Consider the following 21,886-nt stretch of genomic DNA (forward strand, 5'->3'; position numbering starts at 1 on the left):
TTGATTCTCAACTTTGAATTTGATTATGAAACAACTAACAAAATAAATGTGAAACAATAATGCAAATTGCATATTAATTACATAATGGACATAATTTGTACAATTGCTGTGCTGACGAAGATGCAAATGGGAAAATGTAAAACCAATTAAACCGGAAATTCGCAAATTCTCTATATGTCCTGTTTACAGACAGACACTCAATGTGATCACATCATACTCATAATTTCCATTATCTTTCTTTCTACCCGACATGTCGCCCTCCTCTGCAGGTGAAAACCAATAGAAAGCAAAATTGTGATAAAGTTTTTATTTCATGAAAATGAAGTAAAGATATTGAAAAGAGATTACATACGTAATCAGCGCAATTTGGCGAACGACGAATGAAGAAACCGAAAAAACCCTGTCAATCCGGGCGTCGGAACGGAATAGATGAAGAAAAAGAAAAACGGCTGAAGAAAACGGAAATATATAACCCAATGCAGCGGTAGATGAGTGAACCTGTAATACGTAACGTCACTGGAAAATTTAGAACCAATTGATTGAAACGATTGCTACTGTACCGAAAGTGCAAGTGCGAGACGAATAGTGAAACGTTGGAAAATAATCAAAATGAACTTTTGATCTTCGAGTGCGGTAATGTGATGTGATAATACGCTCACAAAGGGGGTAAGCCAGCAAGTGGAAACTTCAACTGAAAAAAAAGTGTCTGGAGATAAGAGTGCAGGCTAACTAGTCGGTGAATTTCGCAGTTCAAAAACCATTAACCGGAGTGCGCAAACATGTATCGACCAAATTTTTACGAGTCAACGTGTTTGCGGTGCAACGAGATTGTCTACCAAGTGGACCGTGTGGGGCCCCTCAAGGATTTTACCTTCTTTCATTCCGGCTGTTTCAAGTGTAAAAAATGCGGAACAAAACTAACGTTGAAAACATACTACAACAACCAGCACAATCACGATGATAAAGAGGTAGGTGTCCATTTGTATTTACTATAGTAGTACTCTTTATTGGCAATATGTGTAACATGGTTTAAAATCAATATCAATGGAAAACCAAATATGACTTTATGACTATGAAGAGTTGCTTATGGCGCTTTAAATAATTGCTATTTAAAAATAAAATGTCTGATATTATTCAAACATTCATAATCTTCAATTCACAAAAAAATAATTGAGCTAATCTTTACATTTAACTTTACTATGTCAACCACTTCTCTTCCAAAAAACTCTGCAAGGAAATCACGAAATTTAATGCGATTTCTGAATTCTGTGTCCATATATTACTATATAATTAATTACGTGATAATGCCAAAATACTGTTCAAGTACATTGTGTTTTATTTTATTTTGAAGACTTGATTTTTTTTCTATAAGCTATGCCTAGCAAAGTATTCATTCTTTAAAACATTGTAACCCCAGAAATAGAACAATATTAAAGAAAAAAAAACTAGAAGTTTACATATAAATATTATTGCTCCACAAATATAATGTAAAACATTATATTAGTTGAGTAAAGAAGTATGTGCATTTTATATCTTGGTCTTGGAAAACAGCTAATAATGAAAAGAAAAACACATCGAACACAAGCGATATTTAAATGTGCTTTTGATTTTAATTACAGTTAAAGCTCGTTATAACGACAACTGTTAAGGCGACACACAGTGCATTGCTCCATAGACAAAAATCAAATTTCAAGTCGTTTTATTCGGTAATAATAAGTATCCACAAGTGTTTATAGAGAGCATCCGTTATTGAAACAAGTATTCAGAAGCTATACAATGCACTAAAGCTACTGCAACAAGCGTCGAAAGTGACAGTTGTCGGAGTAGCAGAAAAACTAAATTTTGTCGCATGTTTTCAGCAATCCTTTCAACTAGCACGGAGAGTGTTGAAACCAATCTATTCAATCAAAATTTAAAAGAGAACATGGCTGAAGGTTGGTAAAGTATATTTGATGTGATAAGCACTTCAAACTTTTACTTTGAATATGAAAAATCGGCACGTTGAGTTGGCTATGAAATCAAACTTATGAAATACTAACACATAACTTTGATTATCGATTCAAAAAAAGTTCCACCGAGTTCCACCCTAAATCACGCACAAACATGTTTCTTACAGTGTCCTCTAAGAGATCTGAAAGATACAGCTGCAACTCTCTGCAACTCTTCGAAATTTTTGACTATTTTTAAGTATACTCCTTAACCAGCACAATTATGAAAATTAGTTGTTTGTGATAAAAAATACGAAAATCTTCCAACGCTATGTGGTCTCGGCTCAACCAGACATTACACTAAAGCAAGTTAAAGCCTAAAATAATATGTTTTAAATGTGCTTTCCAAGATTTTATTCAAATTTTATATAAAACTGATAAATTGAAAAAAAAATCGATTTTTTTGCATGAAGGCGTATAAGTCACTTTGGCAGCTATGAGTGAGAAGAGACATATTTGCAAATAACTTCTTACATAATTATGAGCAATAAAAGTACAAATTGCAAGGTTTTACTAGGAAAAAATGAAATTGGAACTTAGGACAGTTTTGCGATTATGCATATATTATATGTCATTTATGCAAATTGTAGCTCTTTTGACCAGAAACAACTTTCCCTTCCATACCAAGGTGCTCAATTGGCTTGATCTTCCAGTTTTGATTTTTGTCCCGTATCTCCATACATTCAACGCACTGTGCGACATCACGACATTTTGTCCCTTTAAAAATATTTTAATGCTAAGGTAGAACATCGGTTTTGGCCATAGCGCTAATTGTAGGTTTAAACATAGCCAAAGGTTTAAACACTGTTTTACAAAGCAAAACAGCATCAATCATTTTGTGTTTAGTAAACATCATTCACATCAACATGATACTTTCATTTATTCGAACGAGTTCGTTCAAAAACAAATGTAACTTATTTTTCCTTGAAGTTCTAGCTGCTGTACACGTAATTTGGTCACACTCATAGGAAACACAGCGTAACAAAAATGACATTTTTGCGTGTCTCAAGGATCAAATTATGTGTCTCTAGTAGGTTTGGGGCTGCTGAATCTGATGCCATTCTCAGAAATGTTCCAGCACGTCACAATTTTTAGCTACAGTTCGCCAAAGTTGTGTAAAACTCTGGTTTTATTGATGTTTACTTTAAATTTAAAGTATAATTTATCAAACTTTCTTGTGATCTTATCCACCAAGCATGCAAAATAGGACGTAAACTTTCATTTTAGATATAATTTGGTTGAAATTACACGATTAAATTTAGATTAAACCGATTTTTTCAACATGCTTGCTGTCTCCATATAACATTCTTTGTTTCTCTTATATGGAAAAATACAATACTTTTTTAAATCATCAAAAAATAACTTCTCCGCATCGAAAGCATTATAAACGTTGTTGATAAGTATTGTTTAACACATAAAGTTTGAATTCTGTGACAAATGAAGCAAATAAATTGCCTTACAAGCTGGCAAACTTGCATGCAAATTGGCTAAAGTAGTCAATTTTTGCATTTTCAACAGCCAATATCTCAAAAACTAGATGTGCTATGATATTTTTGAAAACGGTTATGGATTCAGCAGCCCTTAATTGAATGAATAGCGGTATTTTGGTGCTTGTGACAAAAACGTGTTCCGCAGTGAAATCAATGCAATTAGCTGGTGGCCTATATTGACTATCGCGATTTTCAATTCAGAAAAAGGTTTGTGTTCAGTTTCGAGATTTTTCATACATAACATAACATGAAGGCTATCATTTGATGTATTTGTGGTACATATATAGCTTCCCATATATTTTTAAACATACGCTTAGACTGGCCAAAACCGGTACTTCTACCTTACAAGTTTTCCACACATCGACTTCTCTCCACTACGACGATCCCTTGTAATGTCATAATAACAAGTATTTATCTCCGAATTTTGAAAAATTTTAGTCGCTTTGATATTATATACGAAATGTAATAAAAATATTTTAATCAATGTATCAATTGACTCTTTATTATAGGGAAATTCAGCCCGAGGCTGGTTTTTCACCGTGTTAAAATATTAAAAAAAAAAGATTTTTTTTGAGTTAATAAAAACAAACTGCTCCTAAAATATTATACGCTTTGCCATCTGTGTTTTCAGCTCTAGTATTGCCGTTCGTATATATAAAGCGTTGCAAAATGTAGATTGGAATAAAACTGTTTTGGATTCCGAGAAAACAGGTTTGAATCAATTCTCCTAGGAGATCAAGTCTACCCAATCTCCTCCACACCATAATATTGTATGCAAAAGTGGTTGGGAGAATCAAGCATATTTCTCAAAAATCGCCAGAATTCTAAATTTGTGTGCTCTTTCAGTTTAAAATCAAACGAGGAGTGAAATCTCTAAGATTGATCCAAAAGATTTGGTGCAATTTAATAAATATGATTTTTCTTATTATAATATTGGTAATTAGTAGACCGCGAGGCGAATTAAAAAATAAATTATTCTTCGAGTCAAAAGCAACAATAAATAAATTGTTACCCGTTCTGTGGCGTAGTTGGTTAACGCGCCCAGTCTAGCGTATTGGGAGTCGTGGGATCGAAGTCCACCAGAACGATTCTATTATTTTTCACAATTTTACATCTCAATTTGTCCAAATTGATTTTTGTGTCTACGACCTTCAGGTATTTTCCAAACAATAAATTACCGTGAGATGGAGTGAAGTTGATCACTTTTGTGCCATTCTGTTCTATGATTTCTAGTAGTGTTCATGTATTATCATCCAAATATTTTTCAAACCTGTACTGGTTGAATGTCTTTCGAATTATACAAACGTAATTTTGACGAAATTTTATCCTAATAATAAACATATTTTTCAGAAATCAAAAAATGGAGTTTTTGATTCCGGGGTGAAGTTGATCAACTACTGCGATAGGCTTCCTAAAATAAAACAATATGCTATTCAAAACATTCAAGGGTCACTGAATCTGAATCAAGTATCAAAAATCTTACAACTAGAGTTGAATGTTGTGAATTACAGAAAACACCACATAAAACGCCTAAAGTTATGCAATATTCCTTTGAATTAGCAACTCGCTCACAAAAAAAAACATGTTTTCTTCTCTGAAAATGATTTTTTATCCTCATTGCAAATTCAAAACTGGGTTCACAGAACATACCTCGAATGTATGTGTCTTTATATAGCCTTGGCAATAATCGATTATTTGGAGATGAACCCTTCAACAGTTCATCAAACATTTCATAAAAAAAAATCTTTTTTTTACATGGTATAATTATCTTGAATGACAAACGAATTGCTAAACATCAAGAGCAGATATCAGGTAATACGACATCAATGAAATTGTGATAATTGAAATCGAGTCATGGCTCTCTTGACAGTTTATACATGGGAATGATCAACTTCTCCCCACTGATCAACTACACCCCGAATCGCGGTATATTTTTCTTCTTTACGTTTCATCTACAAACATGTTTTCACGACACAACCATAAATTACTCTCACGTATAAAAAATGTTAAAAAGACGGTCCCGAAATGAATTCTTCGAGAAATTCATGAAATTGGCAAGTCATAATGAACTACACTCATATAGGGGAAGAGCACCAATTTTCGACCCATCACTAATTTTCAACCCTTTCATACGATTTTGGCCTACTTTGTATGAAAATCCGAAAATTGGCACAGAATTCTTGTGGGTCGAAAATTAGTGCTTTTCCCCTAGTCACCGTTAAGTCAAAGGGGACCAACTACAAGACTTAAAAAAACGGATTGTTCTATCATAAAATGCAAAATTATCTTAGCTCCATTTCATTTTGATGAGACTTGATTAATGGTTAACTTTTAGAAACATGTAACAAATTTACTTTGAATGATCAATAAAAAAAAGTATGCAGTCAGCATAAACCTTTTAACTTGTTTTTGCTTTTGAACATAACAACAAAATGGATCAGCGCACTAAGGAACGCGATAAAATGAAAGACATTCCGTGTGATTTGTCAGATTTTACAGCATCGAATGATTCATCTTACATAATCCGCTGCATTTGATTTTGATTTCTGGTTAAATTTTGGGATAATTATTCTAAAATTGTTACAATTTATGTGCAGACAGAGAGTGTAGAAACGCAATTAGGGTAAACAAGTATATTATACCACCCAACCTCACCCACCTAAGGGAAAACTTTTGTAATACTGCAATAAATGCATCGTTTCTCTTGATGATTACGTCAAGATGTTGTTGATAAAATTAGTCAAGCTATACTTTCAAACTTTCTTCGACAGTTAGCTTCCAGATTTGTAAACTATTTTTTTGAAAACTCCGATTCTTGACATTTCAAAACAACCCGGGCAATATGCCTCTCATGCTGAAAAAAGTTCCTTATCGATGAATAAAATAGAAACGATTACTGACCAATTACAAAATTATTTGTAATCAACCCAAGGGAACATAATTGGATACATTAACAATTTGGCTTGCCTATTTGATGCAAAAAGTTACGCTGAATAGCTGATATTTTTTTTTTTTCTATTGATCTTTGTACTTCTCAACAACAAAACATGTGCAGTAACCATTTTTAGACGATATTTCAGATATGTAATCATTTTGATGTACAGGTAAATAGGCTTGAATCCATTGCAAATGAGTTGGAATATATTGCCCAATTGGGGCATATTATCCCAAGGTACCCTAATTGATTGATTATTTTGTTTTTTAGTCGATTTCAGAGTCAGATGGCATTTCTTGGTAGTTATGAGTTTTTCATGGGATATTATAGAATCGGCTTATTGGGTCCATATATTTTGGTTGGTACCGTAAAACGGGGTATCTTTGATAATGCGGGTAACTTTGATAGTGCGTTACCCACCGCATACTAAACGAAATAGCATAATTCCTGTTAATCGGTTAAGCAAAACGAATGCAAAACTGAAGAGTATTATTATGACACTTCATGTAAGAGCTGTTTTCGTTTGAATCGAGAACATTTGAGGCTCTATATAAAAATAATAAAAAATGATACGATTTTAGCATTTTCGAAACGTATACAAACAATCTGTTCTACGATCACTATTTGATGTAGTTTTGAATAGTTGGTCATTTATCTTCGAGAGCCTAGTTATCATAGAACTTGAATATGGTCTCAAATCTCTTAGCAAAAAGCTTTTTCACAAACTGGAGCCATTTTTGTAATCTAAGTCAGAAATTTCCATATAACGTTAAACGCCTAGGGGTATGCAATGCTCTACAAATTTTCGTAATTTATTCAATTTTGTTCGATTCATACTCCATTATCAAAGTTACCCCAAAACAGAAAACCGACTTTCGATTATATGAAAAATTATACATCCAATCAAAATAAATCTTTTGGCAATCTATCAACTGCAATCGATAGCCAGGATGCCAGTACTTGTTTTAAAAATATAAATTATAATTCTTTGAATCAGCATGCATAGATATTCAAGTTTTCTTCGAAAAAACTATCAAAGTTACCCCGTTTTACGGTACTCAAGAATTTTACTTGGTTCACTCTGACTGAATGTACCTATAATTGAATATTTTTTATCTTCAAAGTATATCAGTGACATTGATTTCGGAATTGAAGATATGGATTATCTAAAAATACGATAGGGTAAAGATCTAATCTTCGCAACCCAAGAAATTTGCACTAATTTTCGCCCCTTCATACAAAAAAGTCTAAATTTGTATGAAGGGGGTGAAAATTAAAGCATGGCGAAGATTAATACATCTACCTACTGATGTCGAAAGATAATGGTAATAAGTTTGATTTAAAAACTGGAACCCAGTTTGACCATGTAAAAATTAAATGATTGTTTCTTTTTTCAAGAAATTATTCAGTCAGACTTAATTCAATAACTGGACGATGTTCTGTTCTATCGGAAACAATCGTTCTTTTAGAGGTTTGAATTACCGTCAAATGGGATAACTTGCAACAGCAGGTAAACCTGCATCATATCGACACGATAGCAAATATAGGTTTTTTGCAATGTAAAGTAGATTTTTCGTGATCTATTATTTCAATTATTGGCATTAAATATATTCTCCCGTTTTCCTCAAATTCCGAATATGGCTCATATCACGAACAGTGGCAATTTCAAAGGATATTGTCACAACCTATAAATATAAAAGACTTGAATCACAGAATAATTGATCACCCTGTAATTACATTTTGATGGTTTTCTTGAAAAATTGCAATAGAAAGTCGAGTGTTCGGAGACAAAACCGGTACAGGTTTACCTCGATTTAGTGGACCCTCGATTATATGGACCCTCGATTTTATGTACTTCGATTTTATGTACATTTTACCTCGATTTTATGGACATTAAAATTTCATATTTATTTTTTTGATTTTTATCCAATTCTAAACATGCTTTATGTAAACTTTAAACCTGTGAAGGGTATACGCTATGCTTATATAGGGGCTGGGTCCTTTTTCATTGCAAAATGCCAAATAAATGCTTTTACAAGATGAAAGGAGTTTGAAAATAAGGAGACTTCAGTAGGAATCCTAAGCCCGTTTTAAGGCATTTGAGATATTTGATTTGGGGTTTGTCCCATCCCAACCAGTGAAGGTATAGCCGTGACATGTAAATAAACGATTACTTTTAACATGTTGCCATGCACAATTTCAATATTGCTACAACTAAGTCTATAGTGGCTTGTGCGAATTGTAATTATTAAGGTCACTATTCTATTCTTCGGATTGTTCCAAAAATTCCAAAGCATCGATTTTCTCGTTTGTAGATTTTATGCTGTTCAGAGATTGATCCAAGAGTTTGTTTTTTTTTTAGAATTTACTCGAAAAAGGAGAAGTTGCTCAATCTAGTAAGGATTTAAAAACAGATTATTCACGTGATTATGCACCTTTCTTCAGGATTTGTTAGACGAATCTGCTGAAATTATTCCAGTGGTTCGTTTTGAATCACGACAATTTGTTTTTCTACGTTTTTTTTTCAGACAAATAACATTTTTTTCAATGATACGTGCACGAATTACTCAAAATGGGTGTTTATGTTGAGTTTTATAGGAGTCCTTTCGAAAGTTTTCCACAGTTCCAAGAGCTTTTTCAAAAATAACTTAAAAAATCCTCATTGAATTCGTTTTAAAATTTTTAAAGATAATTTCAACGTGATTTATTCAAAAGTTTTTTAAAATTTCAAAAAGAAATTCTTCAATTTATATATTTTCATTTTCGTATGTTACCTGTAATACTTTGAGGAAGTTCGTTATACTGGAACGCCACGAAATTAAACTGTGACATTTTATATAAATGAAAAAAATGAATTAAGTACTGTACCGCGTATTTCGGCTGTGAGGCTTTCTTCAGTGTCGTGTACATGACTGAAATTTTGCTACAAGAAAAAGTTTTGCTTACATACGATATTCTTATAAGAAACATTAACCAGGAATAAAAGCATTATGAATTCATCATTATGAAATGTTTGCTTTAGTTAGAAAAATATTCTCAGTATATTTTTAAAATATCTGCCGGATAGTTTCCGTTCCACCGGTCGTCTCGTTTCCCCTCGAAATCCGTTCTTTTTATGTCGTTACAGGTCATTTTGCAGAATGAATGTCTAGGAATATATTATTACCCATTCTTACCTAAAACATTTTTATCTCTTACATCGTACAAACCGCGATTTTACGATTCAATAAAGCCAACATTAGATATAACACAGTGGAATATTTTTTTTTTGTCTCAAGCATTTTTTTTTCTTAATGTAGAGTTGCCGTTTTCAAAAATAACATAGCTCGTCTAGCTTTTGAGATTTCAATCAAATTGCACGCAAGTTCTCCAACTTGTATGGCGATTTATTTGCTCGTTTACCATATAATTCAAAGTGTATGCGCACAAAATTAATTATAAATATAGTTCATACTTCCGATGCTTAAAAGATATTCTTTGACATTTTAGAACATCTTACCATATAAAAGAAACGAAGAATTTTGTATGGATACGGCAAGCATGTTGATAAAAACAATTTAATTGAAATTTAATCGCACGACTTTTACCAAATTATATTCAATATGAAAGATTAAGTCTTATTCTTTGTGTTAGGTGAATTAGATCACAAAAAAATTGATAAATCATACATGCAGCGAAATATATTTTACGGGCAACAAAAATTGGGTCAAACACGACAAAACTGTACTTCATCTCAGAGCTAGCAAACATTTTTGTTGCGTTCAAGCCGAAATGTTTGTTGGTTCTACAATCATGATTGTTGTCACCAGTGTCGTAAAAATGAATGATTCCCGATCAGTGCGAAAACGAATCAAAACAAACTCCGCTAGCACAAAGCCTATCTGACTATGAGAGCGATTACGAAGAGAAAGGGAGTGGGTGCAACACACGCACACATTCAGTTTCACCCACTGTTGGTGTCATTTCAATATTCAATTTCACCTAGAGGTACGAGCAATCAACGATGACGCATCCTACTACTATCAGCATTGTTGATTGTATATTGAAATAAGCAGACACTGATTGTCACTTAGTTTGATATGTTTGTCAATCCAATAATCATTTTTGTAATGTTTTCGTTCATGTAACATCATGCTCTTAGTTTAGCTTATTTTGTTGGCTGTCATGTCCGATGCCGTTTATTGAACCATAACTTAGGCAATAAAATCGCTGGAATATTTGGACTTATTCTTTGTTTATAATTTTATTTGGCCTCAGTTTCCTTCGAGACTTCCACGTGCTGAAACCCTTTTGAGAGTAGAATCAGATCCAGCCACCCCAAATTTACTGAAAATACATGATTTGATCTTTGAGATATGGCGAATGTTTTTTTTTCTTTTATGCTGTGTAAGATATTGTAATAACATTTCAAAATCGTTCGGCTCCGTTATGCATGATGGCGCTTGAGCCTTTGAATAAAAATGAAAAGTAAACCATATTAAAAGCAGTTTTTGTCGGGTTTTCAAATAGTATTCTTATGAAAAAAAAACATACATTATTTGTATTAGAATGCATTACGTCAATGACGTACTGATTTCATCAAAAATTTGTTAACTCAAGACAACCTTGAAACACTGAGCCTTGTATCGAAAATTAGTTTTAGGCGATAATGATACATTCTAATGAAATTTCAACTGAATAGAAGACAAAATGTGAGATAAAAATTTTGCTTCGATTTTATGCACAATTCGATTTTATGAACAAATTTTTAAATCAAAATGTTCACTAAATCGAGGTATACCTGTATTGGGTTTTTAGTGCAAAACATGAGTGCCGTTTTGATTCCACGGCGTGTCTGTTAGAACAATATTATCACAAAAAAAAAGAGGCATCGCTAAATCTTTCACCATTTCAAAATATAAGTTTTAGCTTTCATTCTCAAAAAAAAAAATCCACAGAGGGATCCCGAACATTTTTTTTTGTTTTCAATTTTTGTTCCTTTAAGAACATTATTTTTAATGTATTCATAGTAAAATGCAGATCTTTTCCTCTCAAGCTCGATGATAGCCTAATTTTCAAATTAATGTTGATAGAAAAGGATATAAGTTTACATACCTAAGTAAGGACTAAGCCATATGACACTTATACGTACAGTAGTGGTAGTATATCCATTCTAGCGTATGACTGTTTTTTTTATGATTAGAATACGCTAACTTTGTTCTTCTTTTGTCTGGAATTACAACCCTATCGGAACAAAGCTAGCTTTTCAGCTTGGAGATCTTTGGACACTTATTTATTAACTGAGAATTTGCTTTGCCGATCGTTCATTGATGCGTTTTTATATTGTATGTACGATCCTGGAAAAAATGACGTGATTCATAACATTTTGACGAGGTTTTTCCTTCAATTACATATTTCAGTGTTCAATTCCATACAAATTCAAGCTGAAAGGATTGAAACGAAATAGATCTCTTAAAATCCATTTTTACGCAACAATAAAACTTGCTGCTGTGTTGATATATTCATCTTTTTCTCAATTAATACGATACACGAATATGCTTGATTTAGTAACTGGGTCGATGTGCTAGTAGCTTAGCTTAGCTTAGCTTAGACTGACTACACATATCAATGGTTGCTATTCCGTGATTGACCGAAGTCAGTGAAAATGCACAAAGAATCAACTAGAAGTTCGGCTGGGATTGGCCATAATCTTCTTCAGTGTGCATAATTCAGTGCCTCTATTTATACAGGGTCAATAACGGCGCCGGCCACGTCCTTGCAGTCAGGTGGGATTGGGGGAAGGAATATTAGTGTGTAACCTTTGCTTTTTGGAGACCGTGTTTGCCTCTGCATCTCCACAAAGGTTACTGGGAGGGATGTTTGTTAATGGGGAGGATCGTTGGGTCATAGGATTCACTTTGATAAGCGATTAGACCATGATAAACAATGATTTGTGAGATATATACATGCTTATACGTAAATATAATATTTTCATTTGATATGAACAATTTCTATGTAGAGGAAAATTATGCCGACACTTGAGGTGACGAACTATTCAAAGTTTGTTGAACAAATACCTAAATGTAACATTCCTACAGCTGTCAGGACGAAAGCATGTGTTATTATATTTTACTCATTTGAAAAGAAACAAAAAACTCGATTGGTTGGGACATCATAGAACACTCTTATTCTTATGCCGACACTTACAGTGGCGAACCATCCAAAGTTTGTTGAATAAAGTGAACCTTTCGCAAGTCTACACTTGTAGTGTCGAACCATTCAAAGTTTTTTTTAATTACAAAAATAAAGGTATATAAGAGGTGTTCTGAAAAAAAAAGTTAAACATAAATAAATCATGAATCAGAGTTTGTGTCGACACTCACAGTGACGAACCATCCATAGTTTGTTGAAAAATCATATTTACATCCCGCCATTGTAACGATTGAATGTGCAGTCATACATATTTTATAGATTAGAAATAGTAGCATGAAACGAGCTCACCAATTGATCCGTTATCCTTGACTGAGCAGCCACAATCCACTTTCGGCTTCACTCGTTTGCTCGGCTATAAAAAAGCACTCAGGAAAAAAAAAATAAGCGCGCGACCCAAAAAGAATTTAAAAAAAAAAACTGTTCGGGCTTTCTTGACGCACTGCCCAGGAGCAAGCGTCAAGGTCGAAGGATCAAACAGAACTAACCGATCGCGGCACTTTTTCAGTTACTCCAACCGAACTCACCGATCACGCCACTTTTTCACTTACTAGACCAACGCGCGACATGTTTGATCCTGCCCTCGTCGCTCGCCCCGGCAAAAGCAAGTGTCAAGGTCGAAAGATCAAACAGAACTAACCGATCGCGGCACTTTTTCACTTTCTTCAACCGAACTCATCGATCACGCCACTTTTTCACTTACGAGACCGACGCGCGACATGTTTGATCCTGCCCTCGTCGCTTGCCCCGGGAAAAGCAAGTCAGTAACTGGGTCGATGTGCTAGTGTATAAAAAGTAATTCAATATTTTTTTTTAATTTCAAATATTTTTAATCTCTAATGGATCAGTCATATTGTGATAGCATATTTGCTGATGTGTGCACGCGATATTGATTCGAGATATTGAAAAACCTACTTATAAGTTGCAGCTAGACTACTCAGCGGGGTAAGTGAAAGATTCAACCCCATTACCCTGAATGCCATTTCTTCCAGTGCCATCACTCCGAATTCCATTACCCCGAATGTACCATTAACCCGAATTCCATCACAGCGAATGCTATTTTCCCGAATTTACAATTATCTTGACATGATGATATTGATGACATTTCCACGTGATATTGGAAGGTAATGTCATTCGGGGTAATGGCATTCAGGTTAATGGCATTCGGAGTAATGGGGTAGAATTGCATTAATTTAACATGTTAATCTACCTCATAATACTGACGTTGCGTTGAAAACATATATTGTTTGAATATGGAAAATCTTCCACTATGTTTTCGTTAAATTTTAAAATTTTATGTTAAAAGCATCAATTTTTTTTTCAATACTATTAAAAAAGCCTTCGGATTATCACTTGTTTTGGGGTGCCTCACTGTTATTTTTAATAAGGGTTTTTAAAACTTTGTGCTAAGGCATGAGGTATAGAGCGTTTAAGCATATTTTTAGGGACAATGGAAATTCGCGGCTTAGTTTTGGCAATATCTTACAGCAAAATGGCGTTTACATGCGTTACGTAATAAATGGATGCTGCCAAGGACGTTTGGCATAATGGACATTTGGCATACAAATTTTAGTGGAAGGGTTCAAAAGCTATATGATCAGGATTCACCTTGGTAAGTGATGCGATGCATGTAGCCTCAATTTAAATAGTTATCTATCACAGCGTCGACATTTTTAATGTCGAACTTTTCAACTGTTATTTTAAGTAATTGCAATAAAATAATAAAAAAAATGCACGTGTATCTTATTTTTCATAGAACAGGAATAAGGGCTTATGTCGACACTTATAGTGACGAACTATCCATATTTTGTTTAATGATTAAATAAATATAATATTGCCATTGATAACACAAATATGTATTCACAAGCATGAAACAAACTAACCAGTTGATAATCCATCCTCGACTGAAATCTCGGCATCTGCGTGTTGATTTAGCTGATATTTAAAATCACTCCGACGACGCGTGAATTATTAGACTTGGGCCTTCACAAAGCACTGCCCAGCAAAATGTGGAAACTCTTTTTTATAATCTAACGCACAATTTCCAAAATTAAGCTATACACTCACGACGGTACAAAACGATGAAGTCCAATCCATTCGCGGTGATTTCCAATAACTTACGATTGGCAAAACTTTCGGTCGACAGTGACTCCAGTCGAGTCGTTTTTGCTCGACTCGACATATAAAATAGACCTCTATATCTAGTAACCGTTGATGATTTAGGGGTCTATTTTATAAATCGAGCAGATTCATCTGAAGTCACTCAAAGTCGATCAAAGTAAGCAAAGATATTCCAGAAGTCACTATCATGAATCAATGCACGAGTTCACTAATTTGACGTTTGAGCGGTGCCGAATTCACTCATTGCCATGGTCACGTAAATAACACGGCACCGCTCAAACGTCAAATGGTGAATCAGCCAGGCATCGATGATTGTGGCTGATTCGTCTAATGATTGCGAATTGAAGAAAATCACTTGGTTTTGCACTATCAGAGCTGAAAAAATATCAGCATACTTTCTGCATGTAAGCGCAAGTAGTGATACTTTTCTGAATCAATATTACTTATGATGACTGAGTTTTATCACTTTGAAATTGCAAACTGCAAAATCAATATAGCTGTCAAAACGAATGACGGACTACTTAGCCTTAATCAGTTTTGTGTCGAATTGTTTATTTCCCCTTCTTGAATTTCAAGCGAGATCTAAAACTAAAACCCCTAGAAGTCTCTAAATTCTAAGGCATTTTATCCTTTTCACCGGCTTCGTTGACGGCCGATCGACAACGGACCAGATCTTTACTGTACGGCAAATCCTCCAAAAATGCCGTGAATACCAGGTCCCAACGCATCACCTTTTCATCGATTTCAAGGCGGCATACGATACCCGAGCAGGAACAAATAACTCCCCAATAACTTATGCATACCATATTTTGGTATCATACCATAATTAGGTATTATTCAGTTGTCAATACCTCATTTTGGTATTATAATGGTATTTGAAAAACAATTAAAAATACTTCATTTTGGTATTCGATAGCTATTGAGGACTGCTGGAGGTATTGAAAAATTTCACTTTTATATGAAAATCCATCAAGTATTATTTAGGTATTACAATACCTGATATAGTTATCAGCTTGGTATTTGTAGAATATGCATGAGGTATTATTTGAGGTATTTTACCTCTTATACCGGGCTCATTCATACCTCATTCAGGTTGTAAGTATTGGAAATTGTCTGGTATGGAATACCTCAATTTGGTATTCAGTAGTTATTTTCTTCTGCTCGGGTAGTATCGACCGCGTAGAGCTATGGAAAATCATGGACGAAAACAGCTTTCCCGGGAAGCTCACGAGACTGTTAAGAGCGACGATGGAAGGTGTGCAAAATTGTGTGAAGGTTTCAGGCGAACACTCCAGTTCGTTTGGATCCCACCGGGGACTATGACAAGGTGCACCATGATGGACTTTCGTGCCTGTTGTTCAACATTGCGCTAGAAGGTGTTATGCGGAGAGCCGGGCTTAACAGCCGGGTACGATTTTTACGAGATCCAGTCAATTTGTTTGCTTCGCGGATGATATGCACATCGTCGGCCGAACATTTGAAAAGGTGGCAGACCTGTACACCCGCCTGAAACGCGAGGCAGCAAAAGTTGGACTGGTGGTGAATGCGGACAAGACAAAGTACATGCTAGCTGGTGGGGCCGAGCGCGACAGGGCTCGCCTAGGTAGCAGTGTTACGATAGACGGGGATACTTTCGAGGTGGTCGACGAGTTCGTCTACCTTGGATCCTTGCTGACGGCTGACAATAACGTTAGCCGTGAAATACGGCGGCGCATCATCAGTGGAAGTCGGGCCTACTATGGCCTCCAGAAGAAGCTACGGTCAAAAAAGATTCACGCCCGCAACAAATGTACCATGTACAAAACGCTCATAAGGCCGGTAGTCCTCTACGGGCATGAAACGTGGACGATGCTCGAGGAGGACCTGCAAGCACTTGGAGTCTTCGAACGTCGGGTGCTTAGGACGATCTTCGGCGGTGTGCAGGAGAACGATGTGTGTGGCGGCGAAGGATGAACCACGAGCTCGCCCAACTCTACGGCGAACCCAGTATCCCGAAGGTGGCCAAAGCTGGAAGGATACGATGGGCAGGGCATGTTGCAAGAATGCCGGACAGCAACCCTGCAAAGATGGTGTTCGCCTCGGATCCGGTTGGTACAAGAAGGCGTGGAGCGCAGCGAGCTAGGTGGGCGGATCAAGTGCGTATCGATTTGGCGAGCGTGGGGCAGAACCGAGGATGGAGAGATGCGGCCACGAACCGAGTATTGTGGCGTGAAATTGTTGATTCAGTGTTATCTGTGTAGATTTTAACTAAATAAATGAATGAATCCTTTTCACATTAGCGAAATCTAGAGCGTAGCACGTAGGAAAACCTTTTTATCTCTAAATAAAAATAATAGAAACAAAACCATCCAGCTTTTTATGAGCGTCAAATGTCCGCTACAAGTAAGATCTCTTCCTGATAGGGATTATGCGTTATTTTTCTAGGGCTTCCATCTTAATCGATCATATAAATTATTTATTGGAAGACAGTCTTGAATTCTTAATATAAAACAGTAGAAAAAGATAGTTTTAATTGAGGATTGATGACTGAAAGCCAACAAGTCCTCCAAAATTTGAGTTACGGTCGATCCTTCCCTTTTTTTATTCTACTGATTTTTAAACACACTCAAGCAGATTGTTAGATCGTTTTATTCTAACCAGGCAGGGTGCCTATGAGGCTCTGCACTATTTTGATTTTGTATGGGATTTTGACGTTTACTGGCCTTGTTGTTTATTCATTTCATGAAAGAGTGAAAGAGAGGAATGAATTTTTGTGCAGAGCCCCATATGTGGCGGCCATGAGCGTTCGCAAAAAGCTGGACAACTGTCAGAATTCCACACAAAATTGAAACAAACATCATCCGTACAGAGATACAATGATGACACTTCATGAGTAAAGATTCAATCCTGGGATTGAATGCCTAGGAAATTGACGCTAACTGAGCTTAAAAAATCAGGATTCAAAACGATCCCACTTATGGACTAATGCACGAGTTCACTATCTGACGTTTCAGCGTGCCGTGTTATTTACATGACCATGGCAACGAATTAATTCGGCACCGCTCAAACGTCAAATAAGTGAACTCGTGCATTAGTCCATTGGAATTTATTCAAAGCATGCTTGTTTGGAGTAGAAGAATGATCATTGAAGACTGTACAGTACGAATAAATGTTCAACAGTCGAACCTCCAACATATCTAATCGAATAAGTGTCCTATGGCTCATTGAAACCTCCTCCTCACATAGGACAATGTGTTTTTTTTACAAAATGAGACCTAACATATCTAAAACTATTAAACTATATTAAACTTTTATTTGGAATTAAAGCTTTCATCGGGTTGAATTGCAATAAAACTGTCTTTCACAATGATTACATTTAAAAATTATGTATTCTAAGGAAAAAAAACTTAAAATAAAAAAGATGTTCGGTATCTCTCAGTGGATTTTGTTTAAAGAATATGTCAAATAAAAACTAAAAACCTATTTTTTTTGAATGGTGAAAGATTTTGCGATGCCTTTTTTGTGACAATCCATTCCCGTATACACGCCGTGATTCATGTTACGAATACTTAAGGCTTGCAGTGATTTTAAATGCATATAATGAACATGAGTCAGCCGAAATATTTGAATTTTTTTTATCTTTTTACATAATTTTTTTTTTAAACGTGATCATTTGCATACCAATTTGAAGTTGAATTTCGTGGGCAAACTTATGGTGGTTTCTGAATCCATTCGGGAAATAATGATGTTAAAAAGCGGTCTCTATAACAATGTAATGGTCTGACAATAAATTTTCAAATCTTGGCGCAAAAAAACGCTAATTAAGCCACATTGAATACTATGACACTTGTGAAATACATTAAGGGGTAAACGATCACTTAAGAGCGTTTCCTAGATATCTTGCACTAAGCTTTGAAAAGTTTTTTGAAGAAACTGTATGTTATGCACTTGGGGGTCATGCACAAATTACGTCACGCGTCAAGGGAGGGTGGTCAAGCCAAGCGTGACAAGCCTTACAAAATTTTTGGAGGACTCTGAGCTGACTTCTCTACAGCCCAGTCAACACAAACTCGTAAATGTTAGCGCATAAGGGATGGTACACAAATTATGTCACGCTAAATTTCAACTTTTTCGACCCCCTTCCCCCCCATTTGTCACACTTTTTGTATGAGTCCTCCAAAAATTATGTAAGTCTTGTCACGTATCACGAAGTATAACCGATCGAAAAGCATTTAAATTGAAACATAACACAACGGGGCCCAGATAGCCGTAGCGGTAAACGCGCAGCTATTCAGCAAGACCAAGCTGAGGGTCGTGGATTCGAATCCCACCGGTCGAGGATCTTTTCGGGTTGGAAATTTTCTCGACTTCCCAGGGCATACAGTATCTTCGTATCTGCCACACGATATACACATGCAAAAATGGTCATTGGCATAGTAAGCTCTCAGTTAATAACTGTGGAAGTGCTCATGAGAACACTAAGCTGAGAAGCAGGCTCTGTCCCAGTGAGGACGTAACGCCAGAAAGAAGAAGAAGATAACACAACGTCACAATAATGACATGTTTGCGTGTCTCATGGGTTAAATTATGTGTCTCTAACAGATTTGGGGCGCTGTATCTGATGCCGTTCTCAGAAATGTGCCAGCACGTCAAAATGTTTAGCTACAGGTTGCCAAAGTTGTATAAAACAATTTTCATTGATGTTTACATGAAATTTAAGGTATGATTTATCAATCTGTATGTGATCTAATCTACCATGCATGAAAAATATGACTTCAACTTTCATTTCAGATATAATTAAAATTCAGTTGAAATTGCACGATTAAATTTAGATTAGATCGATTCCAACATGCTTGTAATCTCGATACAAAATTCTTCGTTTCGTTTTATGGCAAACTACAATACTTTTCGAAACCATCGAAAAACAACTTTTGAGCATCGAATGTATTATGAACTTCGTAGATAATAATTGTTATACACATGAAGTTTTAATTCTGTGGCAAATTAAGCGAATAAATTGCCATACAAGCTGACAAACTTGCATGCAAGTTGGCTGAAATAGTCAAAACTTGCATTTTAACAGTCAATATCTCAAAAACTAGACGTGCTATGATATTTTTGAAAACGGCAATGGATTCAGCAACCCTTTATTTAGCAAGTAACGGTAATACAACTAAACCACCCTGCAACGTATCGACAAAACGTCAAATTTTGAATTAAATTACACTATATATCACTCAAACCATATCGTTCCAATAGTACATTCTTACTTATATCTTTTTCTTTCTTAGGTTTACTGCTGCTCACATGTGCCAAAGAGTGGTCCTGGCCATTTTGACCAAACATCAGTTGGTATCAGACAAGCGCTAAATGTACCTAAGAGCACAAACTACGTCAACGAGCAAATAAGAGGTCACCGAAACGACAGCATCGATGGTAGGTTTATAACCATTCATTGAACACAATAAATGTCTAATTATCTCCGCTCAATCATGAAATCAATATGGAAAATGAAAGCATACCGACTGGATGCTACCAGTCTTTATTTTTTTTGTGGATTTGTTTACTTGTTCATCGCAAAATAGCTACATCGATGTACCATATCAGTTACCAACCGCAAGAGAGCTGAACTATGTGCATTCATGGTTGAAATAATGGAAAGAGCAGCAATGTGCTGTTGAACGTTGTTTTACAAATACGCTTGTATTTCATATGGATCAATGGGCATGACTGACTCATGTTGAATTATTCCTAGTAAAAGGGTAACCGCACTAAGTATTCATCTCTATGGTCTTATAACAAAACAATGCATTGAAGTCTGATTTGGCTTGTTTTATTGTCGTTACTCGTGAAGATACACTAATACAAAAAAAAAAACAACCTAATCAAATGGTCAAACGGAATCTTTTTTGAAATGTTTTCATATTTTCAACTTCGAGAATTTTAAGCTCTCAGAAGTTGGGGTAGAGTTTCTGTCTTTCTTTCTTTCCATATATTAAAATAGTATTTGAAGAGTTGTAAGAATTATTGACTAATTGTTATATTAGCACCCATTTTATTTTTCAATCATTCTTTTCAAAGCTATTTTTAATATGCACAAGATATTTTTTCCACAAAAAAAAATCGTTATATTTTTTTTATATTTTTGCACCATATTTTCTAGTTATCAACTAATCAATATTCTAAACTCTTCTAATTTTAGAATGTTTGTCGGTTTTGTTTGGATATTCGCTTTTCAAAAAATCACGTTCATGAGAATCCGTTAGGAAAAAAAAAGCAAATTGAGCGTAACCGTTTTTGAGTAATAAGCAGTTAGGCAGCGTTTATTTATTACGTAACGCCAAAATTTGACATTTGTGATCACCTCCCCTTCGTCCGTAACGCTTTTTGCACAGAAAATTTCAAATTTTTGTGTGAGCCGTAACGTTTGAGCCTACTCTCCCTCTCCCCCTAGATCGTTATGTAATTTGTGGACGGCGCCTTATGTTTCATATATCAATAACATTTATTTTATCATTCTTTTGTTATTCACCTCTACCCGGGTCCAGTCGTATTACGATATTGAAAAATAAAAAAAATATGAATTTCAATCAATGTTTTGGTTTTGTTTTTAGGCGTCAAATTTATCTACACCAGCAAGACCGAAAAACGCTAAAGTGCACTTTAGAATGAGCCTAACTACTTTGCCGAAGAAAGCAAGGTATTAAAATGTCTTTAAAAAAACAGTTATAACCCTTCATAGGTCGATAGTACAGAAAATATGCAAAGTATCACTTTTTCTTGCAACATTGGAGTGTCCAAAGGAAAAGATTTTAAAATTTGAAGTTTTTCAACTGTGTTGTCAATACAAGTAATTTAAGGCATACCGTAATCCGGGTAACATTGATCATTTTTTTTAGTTTTTCTTAAATCTTTAATTTCACAATTCAAATGTAAAAAGTTTTATATTTTTAAAACAAGTACTGGCATCCAGCGCTCCTAACTTTATACTTTATTTTGTTTTTCGAAAGATTTAAACATGTTTAATAATATGTTTAAGTGAATTTTTGATTCAGCTGATATGGGGTAACATTGATCACCCAAGTAAACAACGTTCGGTAATATTGGAAATGTCGTTACTTACTAAAATCATGGCCCCTGAAGCCGAATATGAAGACCAAACTCTTACTAGTCATTTACTTTTT

The 21,886-nt window shown here is 35.1% G+C and overlaps 2 protein-coding genes across 7 annotated transcripts in view; one reads left to right on the forward strand and one right to left on the reverse strand.

Moving 5' to 3' along the window:
• The window catches only part of LOC110676395, a 151,522-nt gene that overhangs the window by 71,879 nt on the left and 57,757 nt on the right, over positions 1 to 21,886 (reverse strand). The window lies entirely within an intron of this gene.
• LOC5569028 (hillarin) overlaps positions 1 to 21,886 on the forward strand; it is an 89,419-nt gene that overhangs the window by 25,724 nt on the left and 41,809 nt on the right. For all 5 annotated transcript variants that reach the window (XM_021844119.1, XM_001658235.2, XM_021844121.1 and 2 more), the window contains exons 2-3: positions 270 to 968; positions 19,994 to 20,138. In XM_021844119.1, coding sequence (XP_021699811.1) covers positions 780 to 968; positions 19,994 to 20,138 — 334 coding nt within the window. In that variant the 5' untranslated portion in view covers positions 270 to 779. The remainder of the gene's footprint in view (positions 1 to 269; positions 969 to 19,993; positions 20,139 to 21,886) is intronic.

Source organism: Aedes aegypti, chromosome 2 (genome assembly GCF_002204515.2).
Source record: "Aedes aegypti strain LVP_AGWG chromosome 2, AaegL5.0 Primary Assembly, whole genome shotgun sequence".
NCBI lineage: Eukaryota > Metazoa > Arthropoda > Insecta > Diptera > Culicidae > Aedes > Aedes aegypti.